At 35.3% G+C, this 22,947-nt stretch overlaps 1 protein-coding gene across 3 annotated transcripts in view; it reads right to left on the reverse strand.

The window, feature by feature from the left end:
- The window catches only part of CDYL2 (chromodomain Y like 2), a 220,833-nt gene that overhangs the window by 13,263 nt on the left and 184,623 nt on the right, over nucleotides 1-22,947 (reverse strand). For all 3 annotated transcript variants that reach the window (XM_074203887.1, XM_074203896.1, XM_074203879.1), the window contains one exon: nucleotides 5,455-5,665. In XM_074203887.1, the coding sequence (XP_074059988.1) occupies nucleotides 5,455-5,665 (211 nt within the window). The remainder of the gene's footprint in view (nucleotides 1-5,454; nucleotides 5,666-22,947) is intronic.

Raw genomic sequence — 22,947 nt, forward strand, 5'->3', positions numbered from 1 at the left:
CTTTTTCTCTGGTTCTAGACATTGGTGTCAAGAAGCATAGAAACACACTCTCAAATGAAGTCAGAACTCCTCAGAGTAAGGGACTGAGAGATGATAGGGAGGTGAGGAAATGGAGGTAATGAATACAGATGATTGCCCCTATGAGTTTGTGAAAAAAAGAAGAGATATAGGACAATTGCCTAAGGGGAATGACAGTTCCAAGTGAAAGTTTTTTTAATGATGAGTGAGATCTGAGCACATTTGTAGGTACCAGGGAAAAAAAGCCAAGAGGGGAAAAAAACCATTATTAATTTGAGTGAGATGATTGAAAGGGCAAGCTAAAAATAAGAGGTAGAAGGGGATGGAATCAAGGCCCCAAATAAAGGAGTTTATCTCACCTAACAAAGAGAAATCTCTTTCTTAGAGATTAGAGAAATAGAAAAGAGAGAAAAAGGAACGATCTACTTAAGAAATGCTTTTTTTTTGTATAGGCAAGGTTACTAAAAAGGTAGACCAAGGAAGTAAAAATCTCAATTTACTCTTAATAGAAATCTTGAGAATGGCTGACTAGGTAATTAGAAGGATTCACCACTAGTTCAATGACTGGTTCCAAGGGCCAGTATGTGTGCATGTCATTTTATGTATGCATGTATTTTATATGTATATATGTCATCTACTTTAATCAGATATTAACCCCTGTAGAAGAGACAGGAGGTATAAAATAGATGTCAGCTCTATGTTTCTCTGTATTCTGTTAAAGGGGAAAGAAGAAGGATGCCATAAATGTCATTAGAGAAAAAGAGAAGGTTGGGGAAAAGTCTATGGGCCTTCAAAAGACAGTCAATAAGGGATGGATAAAAGGATTGTTATGCAGCAATGAAAGCTCAGTTGAGATAATCTATCATAAATTCATATTGAAACTGGTCGGAATAGTTGTACAAATTTCTTGAGTGGCATTCAACAGGACCCAAGAACAAAAGGATCAACAATATTAAAATGAGGGGACACAGAAGTCTAGAGTAGGGTTTAAAACTGAACTAGAAAGGCAACTCTAGGGTCAAGATAGGAGAAAGAGGAAAGTGAAACCAGATCAGGGAATAATGAACTAGGAAAGCAGAAATTTGGAACGACAGTGAAGATAAAGAAGATTAAGAGGAAAAAAGGCAGAGGGAGAGATGGGAAGGCAAGAGTAATTTCAGAGTTTAAGTTCATGGAGGTCTCTCATTCCCATTCTGACTTCATAATTTGCCAGTGGGATCCATTCTGCTTGATTTTCAACCCTTCAAAGCATTGGTGATACCAGAGTCTGCAAACTATAGACCAGTGAATTTGACTTTGGTTCCTAGATTCTAGAATGTATTATTAAACGTCTCCCTACCATGTATATAACCATCAGTCATTTTCCTAAAGGACCCATTTGACCACATCATGCCCTTATTCAATAAACACCAATGACTCCCAGTTACCCCTAAGATTAAATTTAAACCTCTATGCTCTTCATAGTCTTAGCCCCAGTCCTCCTAACTAGCATTAGTATACCCATGACTCCCATCCAAACACTCTGAGGTCCAGACAAAACAGTCTTCCTCATGTTTTTCCTTCATTATATTACAATTCTGGTCTTTGTACATTTAAATAGATTTTGGTCCAAGATTGGCAGGCATTCTCTCCTCTCCTCTGCCTCTTACATTTCCAGGTTTCCCTCTTCTGCCCATGTACCACCTTACTAATCCTCCCCTTGTAGCCTTGTAGAATTTTTACCTTTATATACTTTTGTATGCAATATGTCATTTCCTCTGATAAGATCTTAAAACTCCTTGAGACAGGGGGATTTGTTAGGTATCTTGATGAAAAAATGGGCACTTTAGTAAATGCTCTCAGAGTGACTGATTTTTTTTTAAGAGAACACCTAGAAAGAAAGTAGTGATCCCTAAAAACCAGCAGGGTTTCATCATAAAGAGGTCCTATCAGATTAGCCTTTTACTAAGTTGCTAAGCACTTTAAAATATTATCTCATTTGATACTTGAAATCACCCTGGGACAATGATAATGATAGCTAATAGCTCCTACTCCATTGGCAGAGAATCATGCCTCATCCCCATTAAAGTAAGAGTCTCCACCATATATGAAATTGTGCTCAATTTTGGGTTTCCTATTCATGGAGAACCATTGATTAATTGGGGCAGCTAGGTGGTGCCTTGGATAGAGTGCTGGCCTTGGAGTCAGGTACACCTGAGTTCAAATTCAGCCTCAGATAATTTCCAGCTGTGAGCCTCTGGGCAAGTCAATTAACCCTAAAATTAAAGTTAACTGTTTGTCTCAGTTTCCTTATCTGTAAAATGAGCTGAAGAAGGAAATGGCAAACCACTCCAGTATCTTTGCAGAGAAAACCTCAAATCGTGTCACAAATTAAATCAGACCCAACTGAAAAATGACTAAACAACAACAGTAAGATTTATAAATTAGAGTGTTTGGAAAGGGTAGCTGGGATGGTGATGGGTGATAAATTTATTACAAGTGAGGATTAGTGGAAGGAGATGGGAATGCTCAGACCTGAGGAAAAAAAGATTTAGTAGGCTGTCTACAGGCCTCTCAAGGGCTATCATAGGGATTGAGATTTCATTTGGCCCTGGTGGCCCAACAGAGAGTAGTGAATGCAAGTGGCAAAGAAGTAATTTAGGTTTGATTGATAAAATTGATATTGAAAATTAAGACTAGATTAAAAATTAAGACAGGGATTCTTAATCTTTTGGTATATCATGGACCCCTTGGTAGGCTGATGGTCTGCAGATTCCTTCTCATAATATGCTTTTAAATAATTAAAGTAAATGCTAAATTTTAGTTACAAGTAAGTAAAAAACAAAAGATGCAATTTTTCCCCATCCAAGTTTATGAACCCCTAAAACCTCTCCATGGACCCTGTAGGACAACTGTGGATGCCAAAAGGGTTGACTATTTGGATCATATTTCCTGGGTGCTCCTTATTTTCTAGATGCAAAAACAGAGGCTCAGAGAACTCAACTATCCTTGCCTAAGGGTCGATTATAATCCTTTGTTCTTCAAGAGAACCAAAATGACATCACTATTTTGGGGTAAGGTACAGTGTGTTCAACTGTGGCTCAGAAGGCTCTCCTTCAGGTCAGGCTTTGGATCAACAGCCTAGCCTGGGGTCAGGAAGACAGCTCAAAATCTGTGTGACTCTGGGTAAGTCACTTAACCCTTTTGCCTTAGTTTCCCCATCTATAAAATGAACTGGAGGAGGAAATGGCAAAGCACTGTAATATCTCTGCCAAGAAAACCCCAAAGAGAGTCATGGAGAATCAGACAAACTGAAAAATGACTCAAGAAATTTTTAAAAATTCAGAAATGATGTCTGGCTTTCCCTGTGAATATTTGGAGTGGAGATATCTCCAAATTTATGCACCTCCTTTGAGCTACTGCAATCATTTAATTATTAATTATTAGTCAAATAATTAAATAATTATTGAATCACCTAAGGTTACCCAGCAAGGGGCAGAGTCAGGATTTGGTGGGTCTTCTGCCTCTTCAATTCAGTGATCTCACCCATGCATACTCCTCAGGCTAACCAGTGTTAATCATTTCTCCCACCCAAGCCACAGAGACATCATCTTTCCTATAAAAATTTCAGAGAAGAGAGTTCTTTATAACAAATAAATGAGCCCAGAACATGGAAAGGTCCACAGGTTAACACAGGTAGTCTTGAGTGATGGGTAGGGATGCCTAACTCCCGAGCAACCATAGAAAATACCGGTTTTGCCTCCTCCAGTGTCCCTCGGCATGGAGGAAGCTAAGATTCCAGACACTGAACAGGGATTCCCTCTTTGTCCACCTGGGCTGGAGTATAAATAAGGCTAACATAAAGCATCTTAAAACATCACATGACAGATGGCAGAGTGCTCCCCAAATGGCAGAAATGGGAATAATGAGCAAAGGGTGAAGAGAGGTCAGTTTTAGTCTCAGGAAAATCTACCCCAGGAAAATCAACTATTCCAAAGAATTTTTGCCAGATGGTTCTGGCATGACTGAATGTACTCTTCTCTCATCTCTACCTTATAAATTCTCTAAATTATAAATTCTCTAAATTCAAACCACAGTTCAGGTGCTTCCTTCTATATGGGGACTATTCTGATTTCCTAAGTTAGTAGTCCTTTCTCCTGCCTGAGTAGATTCACCACTGGAACTAGAAAGACCTGAGTTCAAATGTGATGTGGAAACTTACAAGCTGTGCAACCAGGGTAAGTCATTTAATCTCAGTTTCCTGGCTATAAAATGCTCAGATTAACTCCTAGGGTTGTTGTGAGAATAAAATAAGATATTTGAAAAGGTTTCTGTAAACATATTTGTAAAAGTGTTTTGCAAACTTTAGACCACTAAATAGATGTAAGTGAACACAATCAGAGCCCCCAAAATAATGACCCTCTGCAGAATGGTGGGATTATTTAATTTTTCTCTCTAAATCTAGATTATGAGACTATGGTGGAACACTCAGGTTTCCATATCACTTTATTGGGCCCATCTGTAAGACATATTTATCATGGAATCATGAGACAGTTACCAGCAATGATGACTCAGTTGAGTGCCCCATCGCAAAGACAGGTTTGAAGCAGCCTAGTTCCCTAAAGGGAGTCTGGAATGGGGCTTAAGACAGGATGACCAACTGAGGTGGGCAAACTGGATAAGAGAAGAAGTACTGGAAGGACTGGGGACTGCTAGGGAACAGTGCAGCTCAGAGGCCCTACAGCTAAGCAAGACATAGGTCAAGGCATTGTTGGGGTTGGGGTTGGGGTGTCCATAAGTGGTAGAGCATTAAACCCTGTATCTTGGTTGACAACTTCTCTGGCACAGCTAGGGGAGACAAGCCAGGGTCTTTTGCCTGTGCAACTTCTTAGCCAGGTTACAGTGTTGTCAGAGGTTCATTTGAACTCTGAATAAGAAAAGTTTGTATGTGGTAGAAAAAATACTGTTCTCCAGATCAGGAGGTTTGGATCTGAACCTTAGTTGTGACACAAGGTCAGTACAAACAGGTCACTCCAACCTCTCTGAACTTTGGTTTCCTGGCTGTAAAAGTAGGTTAGCATTACTCAGTCTACTTACCTGGCAGGGTCATTGGGAGGACAGTTCTTTGTAAATTATGAAATGTTAAAGAAACGAAAGCTGCCTTATCTGTCACTTTAACATCTGCAAAACATTTCACACATCTCATCTTCATAACAACCTTGGGAGTGAGGAGGGAGGGAGGTACTGTTTATATACTCATTTTACATATGGAGAAACCAAGGCCAAGACCTGTCCAGAGTCAAATATCTATTACGCATTTGAGGGAGGATCTGAATTCAGTTCTTCTGGGCTTTGAGTCCAACAGTGGATCGATATCAACCAATCAATAATGAACAGGATAAAATAATCAGGTGATTGCAAAGGTCATTAAGACAATCACAAAACAAGGAATCTTACCAGAGCAACACCGAGGATTTGTGGGAAGGTGTAGGAAGAGCATCCGGCGGGAGTGAGGCGGATGGTGGCATATGGAGTCTGAAACCAGGCCTTCTCACTGGCCCAGACGATGTCACAGAGGGGCAGGATAGATGCACCCAGCCCCAGGGCAGGCCCGTTAATAGCAACCACAATAGGCTTCTTAAACTGGATAAAAGCTCTCACAAAATCCCTAAAAATTAAAAAAAATTGAATAAGATGATAATCTTGCAGAGATGGAATTTGACTGGCCTACTTCTAAACTGTGCTAGATATCCCTGCCATCTAGAATTAAAAGAGATTAATGCAGGATCCTCACCTTTTTCTAGAGCTTCTGAGGGAATGAAGCCCTCAGGACAGACTATAAGGGATGATCCATGGTCCTTCCCTGAGCTTGGTGCTGTATATCCTTTCAACTGCATTAATAGAACAAGAGGGAAGCGACAGTCCCACCATCCTTGGCTCTGTCTGAAGTTGAATCTCATCTTAGAAAAGACAATGATGAGCTGGAACAGCCCACAGGACAGTTGAGGTGGTGAAGGAACTCCAAACTGTGATATAGGAGCAGCTAGGTGGTGCAGTGGATAGAGCACCAGCCCTGGAGTCAGGAGGACCTGAGTTCAAATCTGACCTCAGATACTTAATAATAATTACCTAGCTGTGTGGCCTTGGGCAAGCCACTTAACCCCATTGCCTTACAAAAAAACCTAAAAAATAAAAAACAAAAACAAAAAAAAACTGTGATATAGAAAGACTTGTCCAATGATCTGAAGATATCTGACTTAGAAGAAAATACCTTTGGGGACATAAATAGTTGTCTTCCACCTGTTTCTCCTTGGTCTCAGAGGGCAGAACTCTGAAGAAGAGGAAAGGTACATCCTACTTGAAAAATCTCCTGAAGTAAAGACCCTCTCCTCAAAGTCAACAGTTTCATTTTATTCTCTCTTCCAACTGGTAAAACCCCTAATACAAGAAGTTGTGATTGTTTCATCACATTTTTGACTGTAAAATGCAGATTTTTCTTCTTATATTCTATAGTTGTTTCAGTTATGTTTAACTTTTCATGAATCTAGTTGGGGTTTCTTGGCAAAGACACTAAAGTGGTTTGTCCATCTTGTTTTAGAGATGAGGAAAGTGGGGCAAATAGGATTAAGGCACTAGCCCAGGATCACACAATATCTGAAGTCAGATTTGAATTCAAGTTTTCATGACTCCAGACCCAGTACTCTATTCACTGTATATCACCTAAGCTGTCTTTAAGGCATAATACATTAATAATAATAATAATAATAATAATAATAATAATAATAGTAATAATAATAATAATAAGCACTTGTTGACTGGTCTATCAGTGGACTCACATGTCCTAGACAAAAATGGATTTTTTAATATAAAGCTACCACCCACCCAATTAGTTGAAGTATCTGGGCAGAGGCTAGGTGACTTCTTTATTGGAGATCTATTTACTGGAAAGAAGCCTAGACTAAATGACCTTCAAAATTCTTCCAATGATAAAATTTTGATGACTTAATTTCCAAAGGGATGTTTGTTTGATTTGCCAGTTTCACAGTGTCATTAAAAAGCAATTTGTAGAAATACTTTTTAGTGAGCAAGTGATTATCATTATGTAAATTTCTCAGAAGGAAAAAAAATCCACCATTCCTTGCTCATGCTGGGTTTGATTCTATATACCTGTGTATTAAACCAGATAATCGTGGCATCCCAGAATTGGAAGAGACTTTAGAGATTATTCCTAATCTCTACACAGTACAAGAATTCCCTATAGATATCAAGTCATCTAATGTCTACTCAATACCTTTAATTATAACAGTATCTCTCCTAGCATTCCATTCCAAAGCTAGATGGGTCTAATTATGAGAAAATTCTTCCTTGAATTGAGTCAAATTCTTCATCTTTGCAAGTTCTATTTATTATTGTTGTTCCACCCTCTGAGGCCAAGCAGAAGGAGGCTAATCCTGCTTTCATGCAATAGCTCTTTATCTATTTAAAGACTCCTAAAAAAAGACTCCATTCTCTTAGGCCAACAATCCCCAGACCCTGGAACCAATTCTCATACTACCAGGGTCTCTAGTCTATTCACTATCCTCTCCAGTTTAATAGTATACTTGTTAAAATGTGTTACCCACAACTGCAGTATTATATGACATGGGTCACAGTATGTGGTCTATAACTAGTATCTTCAGGCATATTATATATAAAATATATATGTTTATTTAACATATAAATTTATTTAATATATATATGTGCATATTTGTATGTATGTTTTTGGTTCTGGTAGTATCCCTATGCATACACTGGTTGGAGTTCTTTGTGTACATGATCTGTGAATTAATAAAATAATGAAGATTCGTGGACCAACATACTTCAATGATATTTTGTCTCATTCTGTCAATAAGACTGTCAAGTTTCTAAGATTCCTGGGATAAATGGGTAAAAAAGCACATAATAGCAAGCACACTAGGGCACTAAGAAAGAAAAAACAATTAAAAGATCAATGGAAATGATGGAACTTAATAAATTGACAATTAGCGAAGAGTAGCCATTGAGTAGTTTAAGTACACAGAAAATCACAAAGCTCAATATTTTTCCAAAACATTCTCTCCCTCTCCTTCCCTAATCCATAGAGTGGTTCTGCCCTGGGCCAAAGACTGAGTGTAGCAACCACACACACACACACACACACACACACACACACACACACACACACACACAGACACACCCCACACCCATATGCACAAATCCATGGCACCATTTTAAAGAATGGGGATGACACTGGATGGAATAAGAGGGCATAAAGATGGCAGCACTCTATCATATCAGGGGTTGCTGGCAGAGACTTCACTGAGTCACATGGCCACTCCTATGGGTCCTTTGGCTTATACACAAATGGGTATCATTGCAATTGTTAGCAACCTGTTATTGATGGAGAGTCTATGTCTTTTCAGTAATATTTCAAACTATCTCAAATTCATTCAACAATCTACAAACCAACCTGTGATTTTGGTTAACTACCACTGGATGTGCCACTCCCTTGTGTGCAGAACAACCCACTTTCTTTTCTTATTACAAACAGTGAATAAAGTTCACATACACCTATAGATAGGTAGATAGAAAGATGGATGGATGGATAGATAGATGGAGGGATGGAGGGATAGATAGTAGACAGATACATAGACAGACACATAGAGATATATGAAAAATAAGGGTACCAAGATTGTAAAAGATAAAGGACAAAAACTGCAATACTTCATTCAAAGACATCACTGAGGTTACACTGATGGCCAGGTGTACCAGGATGCTCTGTGACACATTTAACACAACCTCTAGGCATAGTTAATTAACTATGGTATACATTGGTCTGTCAGTGGTAGACTATTCACCTGTGCCTGATGATGCTACAGGATTTATCTCTGAAACCATTGGGTATATTTTTTTTCTCTGTAGTCTTTGCCTTGGGCTCCATCCCATTAGAACTCTTGGGGAATACTGACCTGCCTGGAGATAGAACAACTTGGACCAGAGGCATAGGGTAGGGCAGGAAAATTCAAAAGTAAAAGGAAGAGGTATTTTTTGAATGAGGCAGCATGTCTCTGAATCTCAGTTCATGGGCTGAGACTCTTTGAGCATGACACCAGTTCTGGGAAAGGGCTCCATTTCAGATTCAGAACTTAGCCCACATCCTTGCCTGGCTTTAGGAAGAGTCTCTTACCTGAGCACTTTCTAAAACCCCACAACCAAGCCGCCAATGGACATGATTCTGAAGTTGATGCTTCAAAAATTCAGATGCTATTAATGTGGAAAATATTTCCCCCAGTGCAAATCACTACTTCTCCTTCCCCTAGTAGATGGTCACTGTGAGTTATAACCAAAAATGTCATCCTCATCCTCTAGGAGATAACCATCTGGCGAGGAGCCTCTCCACATTTAGCTAAGCTGTTCCTCCAACAGCTGACACATAATCCATCACTGGGTTGTGCTTGAAGCACATCCAGCTTAGCAGGACCTGCCAAAGCTCATGTCCTGCTGGCAAAGACTGAGACTCAAGGTTACCTTCACACCATAAGACATCAAGGTGAGACTACAGGACAAGAGGGGAAATGTAACATTGAATCAAGATAACTAACAAGACAGACCTTAGATTACAGATTTGTGAAATGCCAGAGATGGAAGGAAATATAAAGACTTCATCCAGGAATCTCTTTCTCTGTCTCTACACCATTTCTGGTCATTCCCACACCATGCCACTTCCATTCTGGCCATAACACATATCTTTCTCCAACTGGAATCTTGGCTCTGGTCATGAGATCCTGACTCTGTTATATGACCAGGACCAAACCTCCATACCATTTCACGGCCATCTTCATCCTAAATTGCTATGTGAACTTCCTCCCACTTTCCAGTTGTATTTCATATGTTGTCTCCCCCCCCCCCAAAAGAATGTAAGCTCCTTGAGAAGTCAGGGGTTGTTTTGCTTATTTGAATTTGTATCCTCTGGTCCATAGTATTCGGTGTGTGCCCTGTCTTTCTGTCTGTCTGTCTATCTATCTATCTAATCTGTCTGTATCTTTCTATCTGTATAAATCTATTTTTTCCATCCATCTCTCCATCAATCATCTATCTCTATCCATGTCTATCTGCTTTTATCTATCCATCCATTCATCTTATCTATTCCATCTACCATTTATCTATCAATCCATTTAACAGTCTGTCTCTATCTACCTATCTATCTAATCTGTCTGTATCTTTCTATCTGTATCAATCTATTTTTCCATAATCTATCAATCTATCTATCCAGTCATCTATCTCTATCCATATGTCTATCTATCTGTGCATATCTATCCATCTAGCTTTCTTTCTATCTACTTATCTCCATGTCTCTCCCTATTCCCCATTTTATTCTTTTTTTAAAATCTCATTTATTCACGTCTTCTTCTTCTATTCATCCTAGAGAATTGCTCAAACCATGATTCTGTTTTTTTCCTAAGGTCAACAGCCTTAGCATATTCAATAACATGTTCATAAACTATAGAAATCCTGGCCTTCTAGACACATTTATCTATACCCTCTCTTAAAAGGGCTGTTTTTAAAACTCAACTTTACCAAAGTAAGTAGAATTCTCAGCAAGCCACAATTAGATGACTTATTTTTTAATTGACTCTTCCCCACTGCCCAAACCCCAAGACAGAATTAAGTTTTCCTCTTGATTATATATGTATATTTATATATGTATGAATGTATATATATGATTTTATATCTAAGATTATAGGAACATGCAGGAGTTTAGAAAGTCTTAGCCTGAGAGGGAGACATTGAGAGAGAGGACTAAAACCTGGTGGAAGTACTTGGTTATAGAGGAGATTTTTAGAGCTTTGGCTATTTTTGAGCCTATTCTTGTCATAAGCACCATCAACACTAACTTAGGGAAGAATAAAATGATAGTTGCATAGTTACAATGCAAAGACCTGAAGAATTATCTAAAGAGAAAAAAATTCAAAGCCAAATCAAAATTTTGCTCTATTATTTTGTCACCCAAGCAACTCAAACTTTCTGTAAAGTTACTTTATAAATGTAGGCTAGCATATCTAATCCAAAAATTACTTATTAACAGCTAGCTTTTATATAGCTCTTCTAAGGTCTGCACAGGGCTTTATAGACATCATCCCATGATAACTCTGGGAAATCAACGTTAGAAAATGAGATAGGCATTAAGTATTTTATCCAGGGTCCCATAGCTGCTAAGTTTCTGAGGTCAGACTTATGTAAGGAACAAATCTCTGAAATCAGCAAAAGTGATCCTCAGATCAGAGAAGCACAATCTAACCATCTTCAAAGACTCTTTAGACTGACCGGTTCTTCTAGAAATTGAATCCTGTTGAAATAAACTTTGAGAACCCATGGTCACTCCATGCTATGATGAGGCAACAGAGTAAAACCTGTAATATTTATTCCAAATAAATCAGAATCATTCATTCTGATTTCTCTAAGGAGTGTGATAATTATTTCTATTAGAGAAATATGGAATTATGCCTAAAAAGTTCTATAACTGGGTGTACCCTTTCATCTAGCAATACCACTATTAGATTTGTTTCCCAAGTTGACCAAGGCAAAAAAGGAAAAGAAACCATATAATCTAGAATATTTTTTGTAGTGGCAAAGAACTGGAAATTGAGAAGATGATCATTAAGTGGGGAATAGATAAAGAAGTTGTGGTTTATGATTGTAATGGAATATTACTGTCCTGTAAGACATGAGGAGATGGTTGATTTTAGAAAAAAATGGAAAGAGTTGCATGAAATAATGAAAAATAAAGTGAACAGGACCAAGGGAAAAATGTATATAATAATAGCAATATTGCTTTAAGAATAATTGTGAATGACTAAATTATTCAACTACAAAGGAACTATAATGGAAGATATTATTCACCTCTAGAGAAAGAACTGAAAAAGAGAAGTATGAATAAATCTGGGTCAAATGATGGCCTTTTATAATGTGGGGTAGGGCAAGAGAAAGACAGACCAGAAACTAAAATAAACAAAAAAAATTAAATTAAACTTTAAAAAATGAAATCAATTTCATCATGGATGCACTACTTTTGAATTCTTAATATTTCTGTCGCTGATGTAGAAAGAGTAGTGAGAAGATGGTGATGAGAATGGCAGCTGGACCACATAAAGTACATGCTAAACAAATCCATGCTTTATCTCTGAGGTACCACTCACACTCTCAGACTGGCCAATATTGACCAGAATGGACAATGATCATTGTTGAAAGGGTTGTAGGAAATTTGGGACACTAATCCATTGTTGGTGGAGCTGTGAACTCATCCAACCTTTCTGGAGAGCAGTCTGGAACTATGCAAAAATGTACATACCCTTTGATCCAGCAATACCACTACTGGGCCTATACCCTGAAGAGATGATGAAAAAGGGTAAAAACATCACTTGCACAAAAAGAAATCAAGTAAATGTCCTTTAATTGGGGAATGGCTTAGCAAACTGTGGTATATGTATGTCATGGAACACTGCTGTTCTATTAGAAACCAGGAGGGATGGGAATTCAGGCAAGTCTGGAGGGATTTGCACGAACTGATGCTGAGCAAGATGAATAGAACCAGAAAAGCACCGTATACCCTAACAGCATCATGGGGGTGATGATCAACCTTCATGGACTCGCTCATTCCATCAGTGCAACAATCAGGGACAATTTTGGGCTGTCTGCAATGGAGAATACTATCTGTATCCAGAGAAAGAATTGTGGAGTTTGAACAAAAACTAAGGACTATTACCTTTAATTTAGGGGAAAAAAAATCTTATTGTCTGATCTTGCTGTCTCTTTTACTTTATGTTTCTTCCTTAAGGATATGATTTCTCTCTCATCACATTCAATTTGGATTAATGTGTACCATAGAAACAATGTAAAGACTGGCACATTGTTTTCTGTGGGGGTTGGGAGGAGGGAAGTAAGATTAGGGGAAAAACTGTAAAACTCAAAATAAATAAATCTTTTAAAAAAGGAAGAAAATAGACTCAGTATAGCAGACACTATAAATACTTAGGGGATTGAATCATATTTTTTTAAAAAAGAAATCCATACATTAGACAACATAATTTTGAAAGCACTGAAGGACAGATATTTAAGATATCTGAAAGAAGATAATGAATGACTGTAAAAACAGTCCTAGAAACTACCAAAAAACTCTTGACTGAAAGAACACCAGTAGCATGTTTACTTTCTCATCTCTAAAAATTTGACGAGAATGTGGATATCTTCAGTGGAAACATGAGATCTATGATAAAGAACATTTTTTACAGTAACTTTTATCTTCAAGACTGCATAATTAGCTGAAGTAAATAGAGAATATAAGATTCTCACAGTTTATTTTTGTTGATAATATTAAAACAATTTGACTCAGTAAAGCAACATGTCACTAAAGTCTCTCCTACAAAACTGTGTTTTGTGTGTGTGTGTGTGTGTGTGTGTGTGTGTGTGTATGCTAAGATAATAGAAGATTTTTCGGTAGGTACAATGAAGGAGCTGTTTGTAAAAAAGATCCCCTGATTATCAATAGTAAGAAAAAATAGATTGGGGAGAAGTATCCTTGACAAAGATGTCAAGTGGAAGTAGGATTCTCCATAGATGGTTTCTTCAAATACTTCTATTTACAAATGATAATGAATAATTGATACTTTACAAACATCCTTTGTGAGATTATACAACAATTCATTGTATATGGGGGGGAAATCAATGAAAAATTCCAATTTTCCAGATTATGTCATAAATTTGGAATTGTACTCCATTGAGCTAGTCCATCTATATATGAATTAGACCAACATTGCAAAGTGGACAAAAAAGCAGGTTAAATTATATTTAGAAAATTGCATGGTATGATCACATGTTGTCCACAAAACATAAATCCATATTTTAATATCAATCTTGTTCTGTTGTGTCTATGAATCATGGAACATTTAGTCTTTGAAGAATAAAATTTAGGGATGGTCCAAAAAGCAATGGACAGACACATGGGCAGGCTTGAATAGATTGTAGTATATTATAATGATGTAAATATAAGAAATGGCATAAAATGTCTCATATATGAAATGTAGTCATTTGTAATTGGTAAAGGATATGGGCTGGTTTAGGAATGACAACAAGAGGTAACATCAATAGTCCAAGAGCTAAACTTGTAGTCATGGAATATATTAGAGAAAAAAAATAGATGGAGGCTTCCATTATGTTGAATATCCATGAGAGATTTATGAAAAGGCATAGAGGCAAAATTTAAAGGATGAGAAGACAAAAGTTGGTTATAACTTAAATCAATGGAGAAAGTGTACATATCAATGTTATCATGCTTCACGTTCCTCCATTTTGCACGTTTTTTAATCTATTCAAACCAACCTATTTTGTGTTCTCTGAACTCACTGTCCCATATTCTACTTTTAAATAAGCCCTCTTTCCCTACTGATTCCTTAGTTTCCTTCAAGGTTTAACTCATGTCATCTCCCATGAGTAGTCTTTCCAATTAGAACTCTCGCATTAGATACAAAATTCTTGAGAGCAGGGGCTAGGTTTTAATTTCATCTCTGTTTTTCCCAGTTCCTTTCATATTTGTAGACACTTAATGTTTATAAATTTGAATCATGAATTCACTGAAATATAAATATCATTCTAACTGATTTGTTCAGTATTTACTGTGAAGGAGAAAATGACCACAAAATTATCTATAGTTGTGTGTTATGGTAAGATCAATTTTTAAGAACAATTTAAAAAAAGGGTATCCCCAAGATAAAGGAGATCTCATGATGTCAAAGGAGATAGCGGGATATTTCTTTGATTAGATGTCAAGAACATTTGATAAAAGAGTAACATTTTTCTGAATAGCATCCTATTTCAGCTATTCCTCTAATAAAATCTTATTTTACCTTTCCTAGTGAGAGACTGCGGATACCCAGATACATAAAAAGAAGTCTGTCCTACATTTTCTGATCACAGAACCTGATTCTACACATCTTATAAATAAAACCCCATACTATACATTTTAGCAACAAAGCCCTACCCTATCCATCCAACTAACAAAGCCCTATTCTAATGCTCTTAACAAAGACCTATCCTACCCAAGTTAAAGTGCTAATCTAGTCATTCTACTAAATTACATCTATTTCTAAAATCCAATACTGTCCACAATCACGGCATCTAATACAATGATTAAATTAAATTAAATCCTAAATGATCAGGATGGCAATGAGACTGGATAGTTGAAGAAACTAGGAATGTTTAGCCTACAGAACTGAATACTTAGAAATGTTGTAACAGCTGTTTTCATTTGTTTGAAAGATTGTCATATGATCAGTTTTCTGCTTGGATCCATAAGGCAGAATTACAAGCAATAAGAAGAATTCGTAAAGTTATAGATTTTGGTTCACAAAGGAAAACTTAGTAATTTCAGCTATGTGACTTCTATTTAGCTTCTTAGTAAGATGATCGATTCAATCTAAGCTCAGTTCACTTCATCACCTTGAGATCAAAAAACTTTGCCAGATAAAGTAAATTAATTTCAACAAACAAAGGGATCAGAAAAAATTTAACATAAGAGAAAAATGATTTAAACAAATGATCAAATAGGGTGGCTAGGTGGCACGATAGAGGACCAGCCCTGGAGTCAGGAGTACCTGAGTTCAAATTGGGCCTCAGACAGTTAATAATTACCTAGCTGTGTGGCCTTGGGCAAGCCACTTAACCCCATTGCCTTGCAAAAATCTAAAAAAAAAAAGATCAAATAGACTAAAAGAAGAGTAAACAATTAAGGAGACGATCCAATAAAATTGGTATAACTATAGAGTAAAAGGAAATGATGCCAAAAGTTCAGAAGAGAGGGGAAAATATAGTCACAAGATAATCAGAAAAATAATGATGAAAGGACTTCAAGAACTTGTCAAAAGGTTTAGAACAATGAAGAAAGAAAGATGAAAATAAGAGTTTTTAGAGAAAAAAGGACAAACAAAAAATAGAAAATTAGAATAAATGAAAAGAAATGCTCGGAAAAAAATCTCTTAACAAAAGAAATGAGCAGATTTGAAACTCAAAACTGCAAAGACAGAAGAAAATATATTAAAACAAATGAGAGGGGTGGCTAGGTGGCGCAGTGGATAAAGCACCGGCCCTGGAGTCAGGAGTACCTGGGTTCAGATCCAGTCTCAGACACTTAATAATTACCTAGCTGTGTGGCCTCTCAGGCAAGCCACTTAACCCCATTGCCTAGACAAAAAAAAAAAAAAAAAAAAAAAAAAAAAAAATTAAAGAAAAAAGAAATGAGAAAGAAAACAGAGTTGGAGGTGTTTCAGATTTCTATAAAACAGAATCCAGCAAGATCATCTGAAAAATTATTAATTCCCTCCCAAAATACAATGAAATAAAAAGTCTAAATAACATGTTTTAGGAAATCATACTAAATGACTGCCAAGAAGAATGGAAGAACAGAGCAAAGTATAGATTTGGAGAATCTAAGATCCAGAAACCCCAAATTTATAGAACTACAGAGATTCAGAGCTCATCTCTCAATCCCCTCATTTTACAGAAGAAGAAATGAAGGATTGGTAGTTGAATTTAATCAAGGTCACATAGGACTAAAAGACTCACCTAGAAATGTTGTAGTGAAACTCTAGTACCGCCAGTACTTTAATATTAAGCATAAGTTGCAGAAAAAAAAGAAGACTCTCTTGACAATCCAAAAAAGAACAATCTGAGAAGTGCAAGATTATTTCCATTCACAGGAGATAAAAGGAAGGGCTGGAATAATAGTACAAAAGACAAAGAAAATTGCTTCTGTATTTAATAACCTTTACCTTCTTTATTTAATAACCTGTCTTTTAAATAATTTTTACACTAAAATTATCCTGTGGATCTGAGTTAATTCCTCAGTTAAAGAATAATGATTTTCAGAAAACAGATTAATATGAATCATGTAAATTCAAAACATGAATTTAAGTAAATAAGTACATATAGCATAAATAGACTAAGAATATGAATTGAAATCAACATGCTTCAAGTACAAAACTATAATGTTTGGATTTTTTTCTTGTTTTTTAACTCTCATTTTGTCTGAGGAACATTTAGAGAACATAGAGAGAGAGCATGTATAGATAGAAAAAACTCAAAAACTGGTGACAACAAAAGAGGGGAGAAGAAAGTAAAAAGAAGTGAAAAATACTATTTCTTACAATGGAACATCAGAGACAAAGGTTATTTAAAAAAGAGGTGAAATAAGGAAAAAAGATGGGGAAGGATTCAGAAGTACACTTTTTATTCTCATAAAAAATGAGGAGACAAACAATTTCTCTTTTTTTTAAAAATCTTTTTGGCCAACAACAATTAATCTTTATAGATATTTTAAAAAAACAGCATAGACTATCCATGGATAAAATCAGGAAGTTAAAAGATGAATAGAGTTGAGAAAAGTAATAAGTAAAAAAGTATATATTAGAGAAGGTCCCTTGGAGGTTTTTTTATTAAAGCTCTTTAAAATCATTTTTGGATAAGGAAAGAAGGTATATAGGGCTTCACAGGGATAGAATGGAAGGGAGTGGAGATTGAGTGGCAGAATCTAGACTCCATTTGGATTCTGACTTCAAATCCAGGGTCAATTCCATCATTCCACATTCTACTCTTCCCCACATTCTTTTTTGAATAAGTCTTCTAGAAATGAATCTAAACAAAGAATGTTTTCTCAAAGAGATAAAGAAGGGATCTAAAGAAGGGTGAGGTTGAGGTGGGAATCACACTCTTTTTCTGGACTGGCAAAGGAGGTAATATGCTAAGTCTCACCTTGTGAGAAAATATTTCTGTGCACAGCTCATGAATAAGTTATTCCAGTGACAAAGAAGGGAAAAGAGTACAAAAAAGTACAAATCTGAATTAGTATTTTTTGAAAGGGGAAACAACAAATAAATGCCATTTAGACCAAGATAAAGAGTGATGCTGTGGGGAAGAAATGGCAATCAGAACCCAACAATTTAAAATAAAATGTATCATGCTTCAGATGATTTTAAAAAAGCAGCGGTTTCTATCCTTTGGGATAAGGTAATTGTAAAATGTAGATACTAACAAGAGTGAGAAGCAGGGAAGATATCCAATACAAAAAATACACAACAGATAAAGAATGTGTGGCAAGAGAACAATTATTATTAAATAGGAACACACAAAAATTATATATTGATAGGAAAGTTTATCTAAAATACAAAAATACCTAGATAGAGAATAATTGTAGGTGACTTTAGTTTAAGAGTTCAATAAATCTAATAGAAAAATACATAAAAATGAAAGTATAGTCTGAATGAAACATTGGGAAAGCTAGATTTGAGAGACCCATTATAATTTCTGAATAAGATTATTAGAAAGTGTTCTTATTTTTCAGAATCACATGGTACAATTACAAAAAAGAATCATGTGATAGAATATTAAGAAATCACAAATAAATACATAAAGGGAGAAAAATTGAATACTGTAATCCTTTAAAGACCATGATAGAGTGAAAACAGTAATCAATAAAGGAACAAAAGATATATACTTAATTAAGAATAAGTAATATTATCTGAAATAATGAGTGGGTCAAATAACAAATTATAGGAATAATAAATAATTATTTTAAGAAGAATGATAACAGTGGGACAACATACCAAAATATATGGAATGCAGCTAAAGCATTCTTAGAGGAAAATTTCTCACCTTGAAAAGATATGTTAACAAAAGAAAAGATAGATTAACAAAAGAGATTAATAAATTGCACATGAAGTTAAAAATTAGAAACTAACAAATTAACTCTAAAGCCAGAACAAATGAATGAATTTCAAAAATGAAAAATAAAACTTGCAACAAAAGAACTTTGAACTAAGAAACAAAACTAAACTGTTTTAACAGTTCCAAAATTGATAAGCCATTATTAGTTAATTTAAAAAATGAATGCAGTGAATTCAAAGAGAAAAGAAAAAAAGGAAAAATTATTAAATGTTGTTATACTCAATTATATGTCAGCAAAATTGAAGACTTAGAGGAAATGAATGACTAATTACAAAATACAAAATTACCCAAACTAACAAAACATGAGCTATTCCAAATAACTCATAATCACAAGAGGAAATCCATAAGGAAAAGACATAAATGAATTACCAAAATGGAAAAATTACTGGCTCAACCAGATTTATAAGTGAGTTCTACTAATCATATAAAGAGCATTTAATTCCTATGATATATAAATTGTTCTCAATAATAGAGAAAGAAGGCACTCTACCAACCTTCTTTGGTGAGATAAATGTAGTTCAGGTACCTTTCAAGTCAGGGAGCTATAAAGTGGAAAAGAAAAGAAAATGGACCAATTTCACTAACGAATACTAATTAAGAACTTTTGAATAAAACTTTAGTAAAGATATTCTAGGAATAAATCTAAAAATAATTATTTATGAACAATTTAGATTCATATAAAGAATGCAGCAATTGTTCACCATGAGGAAGATAACTAGTTATTAATTATAAAAATAACAAAAACAGCAAAAAAGACAAAATTTCATCAATGAATGAAGAAAAAATTTTGATAAAATACAGTACTCGTTTATATAAAGAATTATAAAAAGCTTAGATGTGATAGAACAAGGGTTTTTTGTATGATTAAAAAGCATTTACCTAAAATTTAAAAGTATTATTTGAAATAAAGGAAAACTATAAACTCTTCCAACGCACTCAGAATAAAGCAGTAACATTCATTATTATTTGGCATGAAACTAGACAAATTAATTATAACAGTAAAGAAGTTAAAGAAACAAATAACAGGCAAAGGGAAGTAAAGTTATTTAAACCCTACAGAATCAATCTAGAAAACATTTTTGAGATTATTAATAGCTTTAATAAAGTAGTAGAATGCAAAATGAATCCATCAAAATCGTTACATTTTTATGTATAACAAGAAAAATAACAGAAAAAACCCAGAAGCAAAAGATAGCATAGGATCTCCTTTGGAACCACTTTCCCAGCTCCCATTCACTAGAAGTTTGTGATATCCAGGGAATAATCTAAGAGGTTAGGGGGTCCTTAGTATTATCACTCATGAGCCCCCATTGGTGTGATTTCCATCAGTGATTGAAAATCATTTGCTTTTTGTTTGTTTCTTTGTTTTTAGCAAAGGGCATCTACTAAGGTAGTGTTGGTAAGAACAATTGGCACAAATGTCCTCCTTAAAATTCTGGGTATCTGCCCCCCACCTACGTAGGTAGATGGGAAAGTTGCCTCTAATTATGAATAAATATGTTCAAAAAATAAATTCTCAGCTTCTTGCTAGTGGAAACACTTTCTTCAATTCATAGCTGACACTCTTCTCTTGTTTAGGGAATCATATCCATTGAAATGGCTTCCTCACTGGGGTGTCATTATTTCTGTATTCTTTTGTCTCTGCTTTTCCTCAGTGTGTCTGTATCTGTCCCTGTTGGATCTTCTGTCTACTGCTCATCTAGTCTTTTGAATAACATGGTCCATATGGGGGAAATGTAGCACTTCCTCTAGGTCCACTTCTCATATCTCACCCTGTCTGTTCCCCACTTTTCTGTTTTATGTTGTCCTTTGTTACAAGGTGCAAATCTCAATCTCCTCTAGGTTCCTAAGCCTATTGCTTGGAATTAGTAACTGCTGAATTCATTAGTAACAGCTGAATTCATTAGTAACTGTTGGAAATTCATTGATATTTGGTTAGCTAATTATGCTGCCTTATTTTACTAAAATTTGACACAACCTGTTCATATCTCATAAAGGAATCCTATGGTGTAGAACATCTCATTCACACATTTAAAACTTTACCAAGTTCAGCAATGAATATGATTACAAGTGGAGGTGTAGAACGCTATCTCTTGTAAGTGAAAGAGAATTTCTATGAAAAGTAACTACAAAATAAATTATCCATGATTTAACTTATTGGATTACACACAAATTACAAAATATGCAACTACAGACACCAAACTGTCTTCACCTTCATCTGTAAAAGAGAAATAATAATAGTATCCACCTCCTAGGGTTTTGGGAGGATCAATTACAATTATATTTGTAAAGTGCTTAGCATAGTCCCTAGAATAATGATAGGTGCTCCATAAAAGTTAATTATTATTATTATTATTATTATTATTATTATTATTATTACTATTACTATTGCTATTACAAAAAGGAAGACACAAATAAATATTGATGTCTGGCTCACCAATATGATAAAATATTTTAGTTTTAAAATTCAGATAAAGATTTCAAATAAACTACCATGAGGATAGTTTATAGAAGTGGATAATTTTTTTTAAAAAAATTCACTCAAAAGGTTTTAAAAAAAGATAGATTTCTTGTAAAATCATAAAAATTCAGAATAAGGATTAAAATCACTAGATCTCAAATTATATTTACCATATATATATATATATATATATATATATGTATATGTACGTACAGTAACTAGTAAAAAATTGGTTTGAAAATAGAAAAGGAGGTCAGTGGAAGGAAGACTTGGAAAAAAATGAGTACAATAGCCCAGTGTTCAATAAATCCAGGGTAGAAAATACTAGTTGAGGAAATTTCTATTTGATAAGAACTAATACAAAAACAGGAAAGTAGTTTGGAAGAAAATAGGATTAGTCCAAAGATTTTACACGTGAGAATAATTTCCAAACTATATAAACTATATAAGCAAAGAGTTACATTATTTTTTCAAATAGAGAAAGGCAGTATAGTATAGTAGATAGAATGCTCAATCTGAAATCAGGAAAACCTAGATTCGAATTTCTTCTCTGAAATTTGCTAATGTATACCCACAGCAAGTCATTTAAACTTTCTATACCTCAAGCAAGGACTTACCTACAGGATCACTGACAATCTGAATTTATAAAGAGTTTCCATATCATGAGTCTCCCTTGTTGAGAAGATTATAAATCCTTTATGTGATCACGTATTTAAATAATAGATAATAAGGAAAGGTCACATTTTCCACAACTATTGCTAAGGAGAAACACAAATAGAGAGGGCATTTTAAAAATTTTTCAAATGACAAAATAGACAATTTAGATTGGGGTAAATGAAAAGTGTTCTGTGTGAAGGAACTTGATGCTACTAGATTAGGAAGAGAAATTAGAATTTGGGGTAACATTTTTCTATCAAACATCTCTAATAAAATGTCTGACATTCATATATATGTATATAAATTTTGTGTGCATAAAATACATAGTTATAATAAAAATTGATTATATATAATAGATATAATAATGATTGATGTTTGTCCTTTGACCTCAAAGAAGACCACAACATCAGGGAGGTGATGCCATGACAAACACATGAATTGGATTTGAGTCAGGGATACTGTGCTAAGTCACCAGCTTCACTTTCTCCTCCAGAACCATCTGATTCCAGTGATCAGACATGAATAGGATGACTAGAGATGGCCCTGGACATGAGGTAATCAGGGTTAAGGAACTTGCTCAAGGTTGCACAGATAAGTGTCAAATGTCTGAGGCTGGATTTGAATTCAGGTCCTCCTGACTCCAGGGCTATAAGCCACCGACTACCTAGCACCAATGATGATGATGATGATGATGATGATGATGATGATGGTGATAGCTACTATTTATCTAGCATCTGCTACATAAGCCTTTAAGTCCTTCATACATATTATCTCCTTTGATTCTCACAACAAGCACAGGAGGCAGGTGCTACTTTTATACCCATTTGATAGCTAAGGAAACTGAGACAAACAAATTAAGTGACTTGCCCAGTAAGTGTTCCAGTAAGTGTTTGAGCTAAATGTGACTCTACCTCCACTACTCTCTCCCATCTACCACCTGACTGCTTACACAGAACTGGCACAAATTAATAAGAACAGATAGGAGACACTGAGAAAATATTCAACTGAAAAACACAAATGGATCTGTTATTTCATTGATTTGG

The sequence above is a fragment of the Macrotis lagotis genome, chromosome 1, assembly GCF_037893015.1.
Source record: "Macrotis lagotis isolate mMagLag1 chromosome 1, bilby.v1.9.chrom.fasta, whole genome shotgun sequence".
Taxonomy (NCBI): domain Eukaryota; kingdom Metazoa; phylum Chordata; class Mammalia; order Peramelemorphia; family Peramelidae; genus Macrotis; species Macrotis lagotis.